Source organism: Castor canadensis, chromosome 2, assembly GCF_047511655.1.
Source record: "Castor canadensis chromosome 2, mCasCan1.hap1v2, whole genome shotgun sequence".
NCBI classification, from domain to species: domain Eukaryota; kingdom Metazoa; phylum Chordata; class Mammalia; order Rodentia; family Castoridae; genus Castor; species Castor canadensis.
This window is the reverse complement of record NC_133387.1, coordinates 157,233,371-157,251,224: the sequence shown is the minus strand read 5'-3', so window position 1 is coordinate 157,251,224 and position 17,854 is coordinate 157,233,371. Positions and strand designations below refer to the sequence as shown.

General features: G+C 39.4%; 1 protein-coding gene across 7 annotated transcripts in view; it reads right to left on the bottom strand.

Moving 5' to 3' along the window:
* Usp3 (ubiquitin specific peptidase 3) overlaps positions 1–15,806 on the bottom strand; it is an 89,293-nt gene extending 73,487 nt beyond the window's left edge. For 3 of the 7 annotated variants that reach the window (XM_020182558.2, XM_020182560.2, XM_020182563.2), the window contains exon 1: positions 15,568–15,806. In XM_020182558.2, the coding sequence (XP_020038147.1) occupies positions 15,568–15,658 (91 nt within the window). In that variant the 5' untranslated portion in view covers positions 15,659–15,806. Of the gene's footprint in view, positions 1–14,567; positions 15,042–15,069; positions 15,219–15,567 lie in introns of those variants that run through there. The other 4 variants (XM_074066160.1, XM_074066164.1, XM_020182561.2 and 1 more) reach the window with 3 other exon arrangements.
* Between the last annotated feature and the right edge of the window lie 2,048 nt (positions 15,807–17,854).

The window sequence follows — 17,854 nt, the reverse complement described above, 5'->3', positions numbered from 1 at the left end:
CTGTGTGTGCACAGTCGTGAGTTCATACTGATACCTGCAATTCTATTAAATCACCACAGGCCTACTCCTGCCCCCTTCCACGTTTGTTATACCATCCTCTAATGATGAGAATTTGGTTCCCATTATCTGCAACATATATACTTGTTTGCTCAATTCTCCAATCAGAAAAAGTAGTTCCATAATTGCTAGTCCATGCCATTGTAAGTAAAACCCTTTATAACTAGAGTTTAGTATTGTTTACAATTGCTTTTGTCTGGATACTGATGATATATAAAGTATTATGTTCAAAAGTTATTTGGGCTAGTTGTCTTCCCCTTTCACTATATTTATTTATTTGAAATACAGCTAGGTTCTTTTTTTGTGTTTGGTTTCTGTTTTAGATTTTTATCACTTCATTCTCACTGCTTTTATTTTACATTTTGAGTATATAAAACGTAACATGGCTCTGAATGTTAAAACTATACAAAAAGCTCATAGCTATAATCCTAGCTACTTGGGAAGCAGAGATCAAGAGGATCAAGGTTCAAAGCTAACCTGGGCAAGATAGGTCCTGAGATCCTATTTCAAAAATATCCAACACAAAACAGGACTGGAAGAGTAGCTCAAGCAGTAAGAATGCCTAGCTAGAATGAGGCTCTAAGTTCAAACCCCATACAAAAAAAAATGCTGAAACATCTTATTGCCAGAAAGTAAGAAAGAGCTCAAAGCACGATGGGGAAATACATTACATATTAAGAGGGATCCCACTGGACAAATCTAAAACAACTTCAGCCTCAAAATAAATAATGATAAGAGTATCGCAGAATACATAAAAATATTTGACTAAAACAAGTAAACAAATGACTAAACAAGTGGAGCAAAAAAGGAAAGCTCTTCCTTACTGAATACCAACAAACATGCAAAGAGATATGATGTAGAAAACCACCATCTTGCAACAATCCTAGTAATAACTCATTTAGTCAAAAAACATTAATGGATACTAAAGTACATAAAGTCTAGTGATGAGCAAGATAATATATTCATAATCTCAAAGAATCTCCCACAAATTACTTCTGAATATGAAGGAAAAAAATGCTAACTTTACAGGACCCCAAGAAGGCACAACATTACTTCTATGGTATTCCTACCAAAAAAAAGAAAAATGTATAACTGGAATGTAATTATAGGGAACTCAGAAAAACTCAAATTGATGTATAGTCCATCAAATATGTGAACCGGATTCTTCAAAAATTCTAATTCCAAGACAGAAAAGACAAAGAAAAGCTAAAGAACTATTCCAGATGAAAGAAGACTCGATTTATAGTAAGTGAATGTAACACATGATCCTGGTGAGATCCAGAGTAGTTATAGAAATAGAAAGGGGAAGTGAATATAAAGAGCATTACTGGGACAAGTGAAATCTGAATATGGAATGTGTGTTAGATTAATAGGACTGTTTTAGTATTAAATGTCTTAACTTTGACCAATATCCTATGCTTATTGCAAAGAAAGTCCTTGTTCTTGAGGAAAAAAAATAATTTATGGATAAAGGAGCATTATGTCTGCAAATTATTCAGGGGGGAGTATAAACAAAGAATATAAATAAATGATAACATGAGGCAAAAATCCTTAACAACTGACAAATCAAGGGAAAGCGGATATGAAAACTCTTTACACTGTTCTTAGCACTGTTTTTAAGTATGAAATTATGTCAAAATCAAAAGTTTTCTTAATTTTGAGATTTAAAATGCTGTTTTTTACTTCCAATTAAGAACATATTTTTTTTAAAACACAAGAAATGAAGTTAAGTTACCTAGAGTCAAAAAATCCTTACATTTAAGCTATCCAGTTTTCTCATTTTCAAAATAACCATGGGGAAATATACCACATTTCTCTCTAGGAAACTACCATTCAAGCTATTATTGTTAAAAGTGAGCTTTCAGATATTAGAAGTTGTTTGAAGGTATAAAATTAAGATGTAAGCAGATCAAATGTAAATCATTCCTAAAGCACAAGAAAAGAATGCACCTTGCTGTATATATATTATTAAAACGCTTATTTCACTTTACTTTAAAAATGGCTTTAAGGATAAAGAACAAATGTGATAGCCATGCATGCACTGTACTGCATATGTAATATTTGCATTTGCAAATTCTTCATTGTTTTAATAGCTGTGTGGCTTTCAATTTTAAGTGAATGTACATACAGCCCATAACTTTATAATGGCTGCTCATTTATTGTATCTTTCCAGTTAGTGAAAAGTTTTTCAATCTAAAATTTGAGACTGTTGTTGTTTTGTGTTCCATTTTCACAATTATTAGATTTAGTTGTGTAAGACCAGTTAATGTATGTCATAAATATGTAAATAAAAATGTTGAATCTTGTTTAAAAGCATAAAAAAAAATCCTTATAAACCTGGCACTACCATCTCTTCATTGATGGATGAAGTAGTTGAGTAAAAATATTACAACATACTGACTGCAGTAGTTCAAGTGCTTCTTTAGCAGCCTATATATCCAAAGTCTAGCTTGTTATTTGGCTTCCCAAACAAAGCCAGACCTCTTTGGGTTCACCTGTCCTCTCTAATAACTCTGACAATAATACAGTAACTCTGATAAAACTACAATACTGCATCTTGTTCTGTTCATCAAGAAGGTAAATAGGGAGTATGAATTTTAGTTAGATGATTAATGCAAAATTTCAGTTTTTGTGATTTAACTCTCTAAATAACTCATATATAATCCATTTCTTAATCCAACCCAGGGCCTTGCACATGCTACATGAGCTACATCCCCAGTCCTAAGATCCATTCTGACAGAACTACATTTAAAACAATATTCTTCTTTTTTTTTATTTTTATTTTATTCATATGTGCATACAATGTTTGGGTCATTTCTCCCCCCTTCCCCTCCATTACCCCCCCCACTCCCTCCCTTACCCCCTCTTACCCCTCGCTACCAGGCAGAAACTATTCTGCCTTTATCTCTAATTTTGTTGAAGAGAGAGTATAAGCAATAATAGGAAGGACCAAGGGTTTTTGCTAGTTGAGATAAGACTAGCTATACAGGAACAATATTCATTTTTAAAAGGACACCAAACTAAATGTGACAAACCAACTTCTCCTACCTAAAATCCCACTAAATTGAAAATAAAGGGAAAAACCAGACAGGAACCCTCAGGATAAAGAGAATACGTGAGGCCTTCAAAGCAGATGAAAGATTTCAGCAGGGTTGGGAAATCAGAAAAAAGTCAGAGGAACATAAGCCTTAATAGTCCAAAGGAAGCTGCAGCTCAAGTGTCAGCAGACAAGTATGCAGGTGGGGGCATGCTTGAGCCCAGGGACATGGGGCAGCCAGGGCAAGGATGGGACTGAAAACAGGAGTCCCAGTGCAGTAAGAAGAACTGACACACTGAAGTCAGGACATCAGTGGCCAATAGGCCAATATCCAGGAAGCCCCTTACACAAGCCCAACCCACTTACAGAGCCATATACTGCTTCACTCTTACATGAAGACACAAAAATAGAACAGATACTTAAAGAAAACCTCCAGTCTAAGAGAATCTTTTTGTATATGTAGTGCTTCGTTTTTGTTGTCGTTTGGGCAGTACTGAAGATTGAGGAAGGTAAGCAGAAAGGTTTCTTTTTTTTGGTAGTACTGGGGTTTGAGCTTAGGGTCTTGCACTTGCTAGGCAGGCACTCTACCACTTGAGCCACTTCCCCGGCCCTTTTTGCTTTTGGTTATTTTCAAATAGAGTCTCTCATTTTTGCCCAAGTCAGCCTGGCAAAGCTGGGATGACAAGCATACCACACTACACCACACCCAGTTTTTTGTCAAAATAGGTTCTCGATAACTTTTTTGCCTGGGTTTCCCTCAAACTGCAATTCTCCTGGATCTCTGCCTCCTAAGTAGCTGGGATTTAGGCGTAAGCCACCAAATCTGTGGGCATCAGGTTTCTTAATAGGAATACTCTGAATCTAAAAATAACTTTTAGAATATAACTAAATAACTAATATAACTAAATATAACTTTGTAACTAAGAGAAATCCTTTTCTAACTAATATTCTGTACTCGGTCAAGCAAATATAAAGGCAGAAGAAAATATCAGATTTGTAAGTGGTCAAAAGTTTACTTCTCATGGGAAGGGACCTAGATGATATATACTAAAGTAAAACAATGGAATAATCCAAAAAAGAGAAAGACATAGGAAAGAGAAGAAAAACATAGGAAATGGGAGCTCTAATATAAGAGAACAACAAAGGGAATCACAGGATAAAAACTGTCAGTAGGCCTAGATAACAATTATTTCAAATGGGAGCACAGGACAGAGGGCTCAGGGAGGGAGGTCTTCAGAAAAAGCTCTATGAGATTATCTGATATGTTGAAGTGGATGGAAAACAGTATCACAGACATTTAGCAGATTCATTAAAACATTTAAGAAGACTATGTGTCAAAGGTAAATTAAGTAATTTTAAAAGAGGCAATTATAAACTCAAGGAAAAATACAATGTTGGATAAGAAAAAAAATTAATCACCATTTGTAATTTAATATTTAGGAATCTAATCCAACATTAGGAAATGAAGAGAAGGAACAGAGGGGACAGCAGGGTAAGTCCTCATTTACTACAGAATAATGGCAAGGAATAATCCCTAAAATTGATAAATCAGTAACAGTACATTCTTACTTATAAGTAGACAGGTAAATGAGAAAAAGCTAAATAGAGCTTAAAGAGGTTGCTTGTGGGCAGCAAGACTGGGGGCAGAGGAAGGAAGATGGCTGTTATACTTTAAGCCCTGTGATTTTATAAATTAACTATGTATATCTGTATTACTCTTTTAAAACATGAATTAATCTGCAAAAGGTGTAACAGTCCTATCAATTCATGAAACTGCCCAAACCATTTTTTTTTAATTTTAAAAAAATTATCAGGACTTAGGATGAAGCTCAGAGTGCTTGCCTAGCATGTGCAAGACCTTGGGTTCCATCCCCAGAACAGTAAGGTGGAAAAAAAAAAAGTCTAAACTCTATTACACAAGATAAAAATTAGAATATCAGTTAATCATTTAGGGCCAGGACCTACTCAATTCCCTATACTTCAAAGCTGATTTGCAGAGCTAATGGTATGGGTCCTGTACTAGCTAATGTAATTTCAAAGCTGGCCAAAATTTGTCATCTATATGTTAACAGATCCAGATACCTACGGAGCCAGAAAACAGAGGGCATCTGGTCCTGCTGACTTCACACATAGAGGCAAATTCTAATCCATAAGGCTGATCCTTGCACTGGCTCAAATATTTTGTTCTACTTTTAAATGCATTTCTGAAATCAGTGTTAATAAACAACACGTGTGAAACATATTCTCAAAAACTGTAATACACTAAACAAATTTGTTATTATTCCTTCTATCACAAACCTCATGCTTGTTCAGACTTACTTTGGTGAAAACCATGTATTAAGCTACGTCTACTCTATCAGTCTTTAGCTTAAATACTGGAACTGTGTCCTTAACCCCAAATAAGAGGAAGGATGAGTGAGGGCAGGGAGAGCATCAAAACCACTGAAATCAAAGCAGATTTAAAATAGGCCACTTTTGTCTTTGGAAAACCAGACACAAATAGCTACAGAAAAAATTACCAGGAGTTTATATTATTTCAAAAATAACTTACCCTATGAAGCTAATTACATAGAAAATGGAAACAAAGCCAAGAATCACATAAGAAAAATTCTGACATCTAATACTTCCACTTATTTAATATAGCAAGATCTGATGCAATCCCATGCTTCTTCCAACAACCCAAGTCAACAAACCTGCAGTTAAAAAGCAGTGGTATTTAAAAAGAAATGAAGCAAAATAAAGCTAAACAGGGCATGGTAGCTCAAGCCTGTAATCCCAGCTAAGGCTGAGATTGAGAGGATTGAGGTTCCAGGCCAGCCTAGGAAAAAGTCAGCAAAACTTCCGTATCTAAACTCAGCTGGACGTGTGGTGCACACCTGTCATCCCAGCTACTCAGGAGGCATAAATAGGAGAATTGTGGTTCAAGACAGCCAGGGCAAAAACACAAGACCTTATCCAAAAAATAACTAAATGAAGGGTCTGGAAGTGTGACTCAAATAGCAGGGCACCTGCCCTGCAAGTGTGAAGCCCTAAATCCAAATTTCATTACTGCAAAAAAATTATCAACTAAAGCAAAAAGGACTGGGGATGTGGCTCAAGAGGTTGAATGCCTGCCTAAAAAATTCTGAGTTCAAACCCCAGTACCTCCAAAAAATATCATAAACACCACACAACTATCATTTTGAAACAACAGCAAGTATGTGAAATGTAAGAAAAGATTCTCATATCTATTAAGGAAGCACTCCCTCCTATAGATAAATAAAACAATTACAAGGTTTAGGGACCTTTTAATATCAGACTTTGCTCAGAGAACAAAAGGTTTAATATCTGCATTGTATACTTCTTTCTAGTTTCTTATGGTTCTATAATAAAGGTTAGTAGTAAAGCACAAAGTGGAAAAAATTTTCCACACTTGTATTTACTGATGGGCTGGAAAACGCTTTATTTTTTTTAAACTAATGGGACTATCTATAAAGAAAAGGAAAGGAAAAAAAATACAATCTAGGCATATAGTATTGGCTAGATACTCAACACTCCAGAACAGGTACCTGCAAACTCCAAAAGCATTAACTGCTTTTGTTTATTTTGTTTGTTTGTAGGTGGTTACTAGGGTTTGAACTCAGGGCCTATTTTAGTTTTTTTTTAAATTTTTGTTTTTAACCCACATTTTCCAAAAAGTCTCTTAAATATTTAAAAAAAAAATCCCTGAAAAAATATTTTTAAATGAGGCTCTAAAATAACCACATACAAAACACTCAAAATGAATAAAATGATACTAATGCACTGAAGCTCTCAGAATTAAATTCTCATGGCATGAATGTTGAGATCTGGCAGCTACTTCATACACATAGGTGAAGCCTGATCCTTTATTTACTGTAGAGCAGTTTCTCCAAAATGCTAAAGTACCTCACTATTAACATCCACAATAATCCACCTAGAGAATTATCTCAATTAAAATCAAGGACATTTTACTACCTGAATGTAAAATAAAGAACTGCCCTATTATGTTAGATTATCATGTACATCTCTAAGTTAAAGTACATCTTTTTTTAATGTCTAGTATCAGGGGCTGGTGGAATGGCTCAAATTGGTAGAGAGTCTATCTAGCAAGTATGAGGCCCTGAGTTCACACCCCAGCACTGCCAAAAAAACCCAAAACAGCTGGGCAACAGTGGCTCATACCTATAATTCCAGCTACTCACAAGGCAGAGATCAGGAGGATCATGGTACAAAGCCAGCCCCTGGCAAATAGTTCACAAGACACTACCTCAAAAATACCTAACACAAAAAGAGCTGGTGGAGTGGCTCAAGGTGTAGGCCTGAGTTCAAACCCCAGTATTGCAAAGAAAAAAAAAATTAGAACATAAATGTCCAATGTCATATCAGAACATTTTTCTAACATGTTGTATACCAATGATCACAGGGAAAAATTCACAGAAATTTGTTGCCTAGAAATTTCAATATGCTCTCAAAGACTGAGCAAAATACTAACATCCCGAGACTGTGTAACAAATGTTCAAAATAATCTATTATTTAAAAAAGAAAACCTAACCACAAAGCCCTGAGTTCAAACCCCAGTCCACCAAAAAAAGAAAGACGAGAAAACCTGAAGCTAGGTGTGGTGGTGAATGCCTGTAATCAGGAGCCTCAGGCAGGAAGATCTCAAATTCAAGGCCAGGCTATACAACAGTGAGACACTGTCTCAAAATCAGTAAATCAAACAAACCAAAATAAAAATGAAAAACACTGAGTTTAGTCAGGAAGGAGAAGGACTTAAAGAAGCTAAACAATAAGTGTACTATCTTAAAATCAGTTAAATTAAACCTTCAAGAACATAAGAGTTAACTGCCAGCCTGGCTCTTCCTGGTGATGAGGCAGTATCAGAACAGTCCCTAAAATTAAAAGTCTTCAAAGCCAATCAAGGATAACTAGGTAAGCAGATTTGTGCAAGGAAGGCTATCTTAAACCTAGCTAAAACAAAGAAAAAAGAACAAGACAGAACATTTCAAGAAGGAAAACAGCTCACTCATTACTCATTCTAAAAACAGAATGCAGTCTTCAGATAAAATCCAGTCGGTTATATCTTTTAAAGATATATATGCTGGTATATCTTAAAAATAATTTCTTCCTCAAAGGGTCTTGTAAAATTAAATTAGCTACCATTTATTAATTGTGAATGATCCCAGCTAACAAAAACACTTAAAGAAATGTAAACTTCAGTTTTTAATGTCCACACTTAATTTCAACAGTAGTTTTCAAGATCTGAAACTGTCTTCCTAAATCATCTGGATTTTATACATCTGTAAATAACATTCATATCTACTTTTAAGTATCTTAAAAGGGGAAATGTGTTTTAAGCTCTGCGATCAAAGACTAAGTAACTTTTATAGGGAACACAATTAGAAAATTTTAGAATATACTAAATGGAATCAACAGTGTATGTTGCCTAAAAGCAGATTTCAAATAACCTCCATACTACCAGAGGCAAAGGCAAAATTCCATACTATAAGAACTCTCTCCTTCTATCCAACAAGAAGCAGAATATCCTGTACCAGAAAAAAATGTAAAAGTGAGGGAGGACTCAACTGAATAAAACACATTTTTTAAATAACCACAAGCTAATTTCACATTATCCATAGCGATAGTGAGGATACTGGTTTACAATGTCTGAACTAAACTAATGTGAATTTCAGCCTACAAAAAAAAATTAGATTTGAGCATAATGAAGTTGACATTCCAAACAGTTTTCTTCCCATTTATACTGCCAATATTTTATTTGAACTTGTCAGAATTTTAATCAATAAATTGGATCAGGGAAGTCAAATACCAAGTTTTAATATGAGTAATTTTTAAGATGTGGAATTTAAAATATATTTTCATGTCAAAAATCTTTAAAAGAATTACTTCAAACACTTTAAATCCCTTAAATTACAAAATAAAGATCTGGTTTTGTAAAAGGCAAGTTAAAAGTTTGAGTGGTGCTTGAATTTAAGCTTTGGGATATCTTAACACCCCTGATCATTTTAAGCAACTCTTAGCCTTTGTCTCAGTTTCATAATCTATAAAACAGGAAAAGTTACAAAGATGGGTAGTTAATTAAATTAGTCAGGATTAATGCCAGCAAACTGCTTTGAAGTTACTTTATGTTGTTCTCAATTCTCCTCCTACTCAGAAAACATCTGGAATTACTACAGATGATAACATCTGTAGACTCACAGCAGTTGACCTCTATTTACAAGTTTCTAAGCCAAAGTTCACTCAACAACCCCCAAAGATTTCAAGATATTAGTGAAATGTACAATTTTAGGTGAATTTCCTTTCAGCCTCAAATCTATGCTTGCCTATATTCTCAAAACAATCTATTACACAGAAGTCTTAGAGCATCTTGAGAGGTCTTGGCACAAGACAAATCTAGGTAAGATGAACAAGCTGTTACTGTTGTTAATGCTATTCTCAGCATTCTAAACTGTCAGTCAAGGTTGGCTTCATCACAAGTATACCCTCAAAAACGGACCAACCCCCACTGAGAATCTATCAAAACCCTTCCTTCTAAGCCATCTATCCAGGAAAGCTCTAGTAACACACCTAGAATGCAGTTGCTCTCCTGTCTGAGGAGGATATGAATAAACACAAATCCTCACTAAACACACTAAAATAGTTTGCACAGTCTGTATTTTCAACTTCAAACACTGAGAAGCTACTTACTAATCTAGCCTTGGTTGAAGACAAAACCTGAACGGAGGTAGATGGAAAACTGCAGCTTAATCAAAAAATAACTATTTCTTTCCAAAGAAGTAAAAAATACATAAAATGAGGCTCAAGAAGGGAGGAAATGCTCAAAAAGAAAAACAAAGCATATTAGAAGAAATGTACATGCAAATTATTCCCTGATGGAAGAGGGACTCAAATTTTAAAACAGGGATTTAAATTAGTCACTATACTATATACTACTCATTGGTCTGCTTACTGAAGTACAAACACTATACAATCGTAAGTATTTCTGAATCTATTTTGAAAGATCTAAAACAAATCTTTTAGATTCCAATAGAGAAGGAAATTGCATACATTTCAATGAGGGAAAAAGTAGGATGGTATACAGCCTAAGGCTAATGGTATAAAGGCAAAAAAGATGATGAGAAGGAATTATTTTGAGGCTAAATGAGTAAAAGAAAACAAATCAAAGAGTTTTCTTACCTCAACCCCATCATTTCTTCTGTATAGGCCAGGAGGGATGTTCTCCATATACTAAGTATACTACTTGGGAAATAACTTGTGATCACAGCAGCAAAATATTAGGCTCAGTTCCTAAGCAGCCTTTTCAAACAAACACATGGAGCACATTCTAAATTTCAGGTCTTTCACATCCACAAGCAATTATTTAGAGACTATGGGAACAAGCTGAGGCTGCTTAAAGGTTCTGGGAAGTGAGGTGGGGAGGAATACTGCCAAAAAGACAGCTTCATTTGATTTAGGCTTGACAAATACTACAAAAAAGTTTAAATTGTTAAAAAAAAAATACATAAAATTCAAACACTAATCTTCAGAATTCATGTGAAAAAGTATCATCTGTCCATTGATTTTTAACTGCCCTGTCTTCATTTATAACATGATCATCTATAAATACATAATGTCAAAAGAATACAAATTCATTGTGGTAGCAACATTGTAAAAATGGCTATTTGCTGACAATCCAGCCAAAGTTTACTGGCTAAAATACTGAGAGTGAGGGCTGGTGAAAGCATGAGAGTAGGGGATGTCAGTTAATTTGCATTTATTTTCAACATGAAGTCAGAACAATTCCGGCTACAGATCTAAGTAAAAGAAAGTTCCTTCATTAAGCAAAGCAAATATTTACTGAGTGTTCCACTATATGGTTGATGCTTAATAAACTGACCATAGAACGTTACCTGAAAGCAGTAAGTGCATTTAACCAGCTGAACAAAATGACTAATCCTATTTAGAAAATTTAGTTCACTGAACAAACTAGTTCTTTAAATGTAGGTTGTAAGAGAAATAGGATATAAAATAACCCATCACTCCATGGAGATGATTTGGTACCTTTATCACAAGCTGATCAGTCCACTGACAAAGAACTAACAATCAATACCTCCTACTGAATGGATCTTTAAAAAAAAAATTGAAAAAAGGTTCATCTCCAATATTCACTCCCAAAGCTACAGGACATTTACTTGATCTACACTCACTTTTCGTGAGTAGAGTAAAACAAGGACAAGTGTGTACTGAAAACTCGAAGAGGCACCTTCAACTCTTTGAAGAAGTAATCAGAGAAAAATTCCCATGCCTTTGCTATTAAAATAGCTGCAACTTAATTCCCTACTTAACCTAAACTGCCAGTCCAAATGCTTGATTTTTGGCTTTCCTTAAAGCAGTTCTATTTGGGACATTTTTTAAGGCAGAGAGAGAGTGTGTGTGTATGTCTTTCGCCACTGGTTAAACACTTTCACCCATAAAAATAAGGAATGTCCGTGTGTGTGTGTGTGTGTGTGTGTGTGCATGTGTGTGTATGTGTGTCTTTTGCAACTGGTAAACACTTTCACCCATAAAAATAAGGAATGTCTGTGTGTGTGTGTCTTTTGCCAGTTTCTGAAAAATAATACTACACATAAACAAAAAGCTTGAGAATGCCCCAGATTTTAATTAAAACTTATTTAAAAGTACAATGCCTTTAAACAATGATTAGACAAAAAAAAAAATCAGCTTTTACCTTATTTGGAGATTGTATTTTCAGCATTTACCTTAAACCACAACATGGACTTACCTTCTAACCAGTTAGCTTCCTGTTGTTCCCCCAATTAGATTAGACTGTAACTTTTGAGAGCAAGAGGCTACTAAGACCCCATGATCTGCTTCCCAGCTAATGTTATTTCAAAAACTCCAACTCTCTACCAAGGAATAAATGTTGCCAAGCCTTAAAGCCTTATGGATTTCTCTAATTTTTTAAAACTATTTTGGTAAGAGCTGGTGCCCTTAATATTATACCAATACCTTATTAAAGTATGGTCTTGAACCTCTAAGAGCTCAGGGTGCTTTCAGGAAATCCAGAAGGTCAAAAACATTTTCATGAATAACATTAAATATTACTTTGATTGTTTGCTCTCACTGTCTGAAGAACATGTAATGAACTTTTCCAGAGGATACATGAAGTGTGATAGCTCAAGAGATTGAATGCAGAAGCAGGTATGAGGATTTGACTTCTTCCACTAATTTAGACAAAAAGTTCCAAACATGTAAAATAACTCTACTCATTAAATTTTAGCTTTGAAAAACATTTTACATAAACTGTCATTTGTGTTAACAGGTACTAGATCTATCGTTGCTACTTGTAAGTAAATTAGTACATATTTTAAGTTTTCCTCAATTTTAATTTCTGATATGGCAATATCAATATAAGTCACACAATGGATTAAAAGCCACACAAACTCTTTGGGTTCTCAAAATTTTTAAGACTTTTAAGGGGTCCTGAGAACAAAAAGTGTGAGGCATACAATTATATATAACCAAACACACAGTGCCTTCCACAGATAAGAAGCTCAAATTAATTCTTAAGTATAATTACTTCTTACCCCCTAATCTTGTTGAGTTCTGTATCTCCTTGTAAAATATAATTCAACATAAAGCCAGTCTGTTCTGGGCTCCATTTAATAGGCTTTAGATATTTAATTATCCAGAGTCCTCTTTATACAGCTGTTCTGGCCTGCAATACCACCTATTACTTGTGTAACACATAGCAGTTTCTTAGCATTTTCCCCAAAAATTAACACATTCATGCTAATAGCAAATACATGCAAAATATTACTTTTACAGATGACATACTAAAACTGACACTAAAGGGAAACAGAAGTTCTTATCTAAGGATGTACTGCTGCTAACAGACCAAGGATGTTGGTCTTTTGCAATGTGCTTGGCTATCTCCCTGGGATTTAATTGCTAGCTCCCAAAGAAAATAAGGCAAGGGCATTATTTTCATTGTCCTGGTGCCAAAACTGGGGTTTCCCCCTCCTTAGTAAGAACATAATCAGACTCAATACTAGTCACAGTATTATTCAACACATTGGCTACCTTTATGGTCCCTTCCAATTCAAGAGTGTTGGAGAGGGAAAAAAATGCCTGAATTATGTATTTCTCCAAGATGAGTTAACTAAGAACTCACAGATTTACTAATCATTTAATCACTGAAACAACAGGCAAGCAAGAACAAGCTCAAGCCTAACAGAGTAACACTAGATTATACCAATGAGCAGATGCCAGCAGGTTAAAATGGGAGGCCCAAATGAAATGGGTTCAACTCACAGAGTGTGGATAGAAGAAAAACCCACACAGAGACGGAATACTAGCTAGCTTTATTGGTTCAACAAATCCAAGCAAGTACTAGAACCACCTTGGCAAAGCAATGCGAGAGGCAAACTGTTACAAGATGCAAAGATGCCACCCTACCTCTTGGACCGAAATCACCCCTCCCTTAGGCTGAACATTACTATTTTGCTCTTGTTATCACCACAGGCCTCTCAATTATGCTCCATTTTAACTTACTGAAGTCTTCAACAGTTGCTTTTTTGTATCTCTATTCCAAGTCAAGCGGATGCCCTGACTGACAGAGGCAAGACTGACTCGCAGCAGGATATCTGCCACTTGTATAATTCTTGTCTTTTTTAGATGCATGTGCCCAGTGAAGCCATTTTAAAATTTGATGTGATTTTTATACGGAAAAAGCCAGAAGTATGCTGACTGACCACTTTATATTCCTGTAGATGGACAAGAGTAATTTGCTCCTAGTAAGTTATGCTTTTCCTAGTGTTCATTTTGATGTTTTTTTCTCCTCCCTCCAAATCTCTCTTGGAAAAAAATTAAGTTTATTATAGCATGGCAGTTATACCTAATATATAATCAATCAATTTGTGAAACAATGTGATACCCATTTTTTGTCCCATACTCAACACTCACTGTTAAAGATCTATTTATAGGTAAGAGCTAATTTACACAAGTTTCTGCATCCCCACAAAAGAACTGCAAGACCGGCTTGGGGAGGGGGAGCCTGTAATCCCAGTACTTGGGAGGCTGAGGAGTACCTCGAGTTCAGGTCAGGGTGGGTGACATAGTTTTCCAGCCAGCCTGGGATATATAATATAGATATCTATATATCTATAGATATCGAGAGAGAGAGAGAGAGAGAGAGAGACCGACCCAGTGTCAAAAGCAAACCAACACAATTGCAATACTACACTGTGGAAACTAATTAACTGGTTAATTGTTAAAGGCTTCATGCAGAAAACGATCTGACTTTACAAAGGCAAGGAAATCATCAGAAAACTGCTCTAATAATTGCAGAAAACTGCAAATATTATCTTCCCCCTCTTAGAGTATTCTTTGTGGCACTGGGTTGTCCCCCCCCCCAGAACATAATCACCCTTTAAGAAGTAATCTGTCAAAAGTGTTAAGGCATTCTCCAACCCACCATGAGAAATGTCACACAGCTAAATCCTTCACCATCGCTGGGTTTCTGTTTCTTCATCTGAACTTGATTTCTGAAGTGCACAATTCCAATTTGATAGCACTGATCCAGCTAGCAGTGATCATCTTAAAGCTAATAAACAAAGACTCTGGTGGCGGCATCAGGGCCGGACCAGGAAGTAATCAAAGAGGGAGGCTGGTGCGATCCTAAGTCCTCAGACCAGACAATGAGAGGGCACCAGGGCTCCCAAGGGGGCGGGCAGAAAGAGTTAAAATGCTCAAGCTACTCAAATGCATTATATAAACCTAATAACTGTCAGGCAGCACACGAACTCGCGAATCCCAACACAAAACCACACAACCCAAAGACTGTTTTGAAACAGTCTTGGAAAGGCAAACTCGAGCCGCCCCTCCAAAGCAGCTGCGGGCTGCGTCTCCCGAGCTCTGGTGCACGAAGCCTGTTTTCAAACTTCACCCTCCCCGGCGGAGTGATGAAAGACTCAAACCTCGGCCTCCCGGGGCTCCGGATGCCCGAGCCCGTGGAAAGGGTAACGCAGCCGGGCCGAGACCGGCGGCGGCCCGCGCGCCCCGCAGCCCAGACAAAGCTGCGCCGAAGAGCGGCGCTCTTCCTGTCCGGCCCACGGACGAACGCGAGCCGAGCCAAGCCGGCCGGGCCACACGTGCGACCGCCCCGCGGGTCCCCCACCCAGCGCCGCAGGGCGGGGCGAGAGGCGCGGGCCACACTCCAAGCCCCCCACGGCCCCACGCCTCGAGGCCCCCGCGGACTCCCGCCCCTCGCGGGCCTCTTCTCCAAGGGCCCGGCCGTCGGGCTGCGGGAAACAAAGGAGACGCTCCCGCCCGCGCCCGCCTCACCGCGCACCCCGAGCCCGTTCGCCCGAGCCCCTCCCCCGGTCCGTGCACCGGCCTCCCGCGGCCCTTCGACGGCAGGCCCGGCAAAGCCGGGGCCTCGGGTGCGCGGCCAGCCGGCTTGGGGCCGCACTCACCACTGCAGCACCAGGACGACGGGGAGCCGTTGGGGAACTTGGCTGAGTCCGGAGCGATGCAGACGCTGGAGCTGAGGTGCGGACACTCCATAGCCACGAGGACCGCGGCAGGGACCACTGAGACTCCGGAGCTGAGGGACTCCGGAGGCTCCGTCTGGGGTCGCTCCTTGCCGGGCGCTCGGCAGACGGCAGCTAGATCCTGAGCCTTTGCGTCAAAGAAAGCAAGGGTTTCCGGACGCCGGGTTTTCCCGCCTGCCGACTCCCAGAACTCCGCTCCGGAGAACGTGGTACTCCGGAATCCGGGTTCTGCCACTGCCTCTAGGCCGGAGGCTTCCGCCTTCCCAGGCCGGCCCCGCCCACTCCGAGCCGGCCCCGCCCCCAGACCCCGCCCCGCCCCCGTGCACTTGAGCGGGTCGGGTGCCGGCGTGCACATTCGTTGATGGTTCCGTGTCCCGCTGCGCTCAGAAGACTCTCCCAACTACTGCGCCCCGGGCGGCCGAGACTGATCCTGACCCCACTGCAAGGGTGGGTCCCTAAGCCAGGGCAGGCCACTGCGGTCAGAGGAGGAGAGTGACCCTGCGTGCGTGGTGTGTGCAGGTCTGACTGCAGCGAGGCTTCGTGGTAGAAAGTCTGGCCACACAGCAAAGTGTGAAGGAGAAAATAAAAAGCCACTCGGGCAAACAGGCTTTGTAGCCCCCATCTTACACAGCAGGAAACAAGCTCAAAGGAAATTAAGGTCCTGGCCCCTAGTGGCCCAGTGGGCTGCGTAGGTGCCAGAGCAGTACTGACTTGACTTAGCGTCCGCTCCCTGCGGCAGGTGCGATCCAGCCCCTGTTCTGGGTTCTGATCTCGGGGCCTTAGCCGGCCATCTGGATGCTGCGTGGCTGGGCTCGTAGGGGCGTCCACGAACCTGGCTTCAAACCCTGTCACTGTGACTCACTGTCTTCGTTACCTCAAGCACTTCGTCGGATTTTTCATACCTCGCTCTTGGCTGGAAGTTAAGTGAAATAAGTATGATTTGGTTTGCTGAGCGAGGTCCCCGTTAGCGGGTGATAAAAAGGGGAAAGATATAACACGTGTGAGATGCCCAGTACTGTCACCCAGCTAGGTACTTAGCATACTATAATTCATTTAAACTTCGTAACACCTTACCAACTGCGGTTACTGGCCCTTTCCCCCGACTCCGGGGGGTGGAAGACGCAGAACCTGTTGTGTAATTTGCTAACCCACGTGGAGATTGGATCCCCCGACCCTCTGAAAGGGGTCGGAGGTGAGGGCGAGTCTCTCTCGGGGCTGCCTTACACCCGAGAGCGCCTCTGAGAGACCTCACAGTCTTGCGGACGTCCCAGACTATCACAAACGTCGCCTCAAAGTTGGGGCTCTTTGTAAAACCCGGCGAAGGAGCCGCGAGTCTCATGGCAAGTAAGGGGAGGAGGAAGACCGATGTGGCAATTCTGAGGGCAGGACGTGAGGAGGAAGGACAGTCAGGAAATGATTAACTGGGCCGGACCGAGTAATGGTTAGAGCAGGGTACCTCCCCAAACTGCACTCTTGAAGCAGCCCACGGTCGCCCCCACTCCTCCTCACTCCACACTCGATCTTCTTCCTAATGGTGTCCACCCAGTTAGGACATCTCTGTCCACCGTATTTCAGAATCATCAAAAGTTCCTCTGCCGCTTTCTAAATTCTATTTCATTGCTCTTACAGCAAGGCTCGGACCTGTTATGGCAATGAGATGTGCCAACTTAACAAGTGTACCTAGTCCTCCCAAGCCTTTTGATCCTCTATAAACTGGAAAAATAACACTCATCTGGAAAGGAAGTTCTGAGAATTCCCACCAAGTAGGTACCAGATAGATCATAGTTTGTTTTTCTTTTTTAAAGTAACTGCAGGTGAGGACTGCTTCCCTGAGAAGAGGGAAGAGAACAAACAGTAACATCTGACCTTTGTTCAAGCTCGTCCACTCTTCTCCTATTAACCTATTTGTCTTTAAGTTCTGATTCAACCATCCTTCTGTTTTTCTCTAGACTCCTACCCCATTTACAATCCTCAGCCTCACGTTCAGCCAGGGAGCATGGAATATGTAATGTTGCCTTTATTCACCCTCTCAGAAACAGTTTCCTAATCCTCTAGACCTCAGTTTAAACATCACTTCCTCCTGGAGTCCTTTCCTGACCCTGCTCCACCCCCTGGTTGCCTGCCCGAGTGTGATGCCCTTGGCTGCCCCCACCCTGCCTTTTAAAAACACTCTTCATGCATGTAATTATTTGTTTTATGTCTGTCTTCT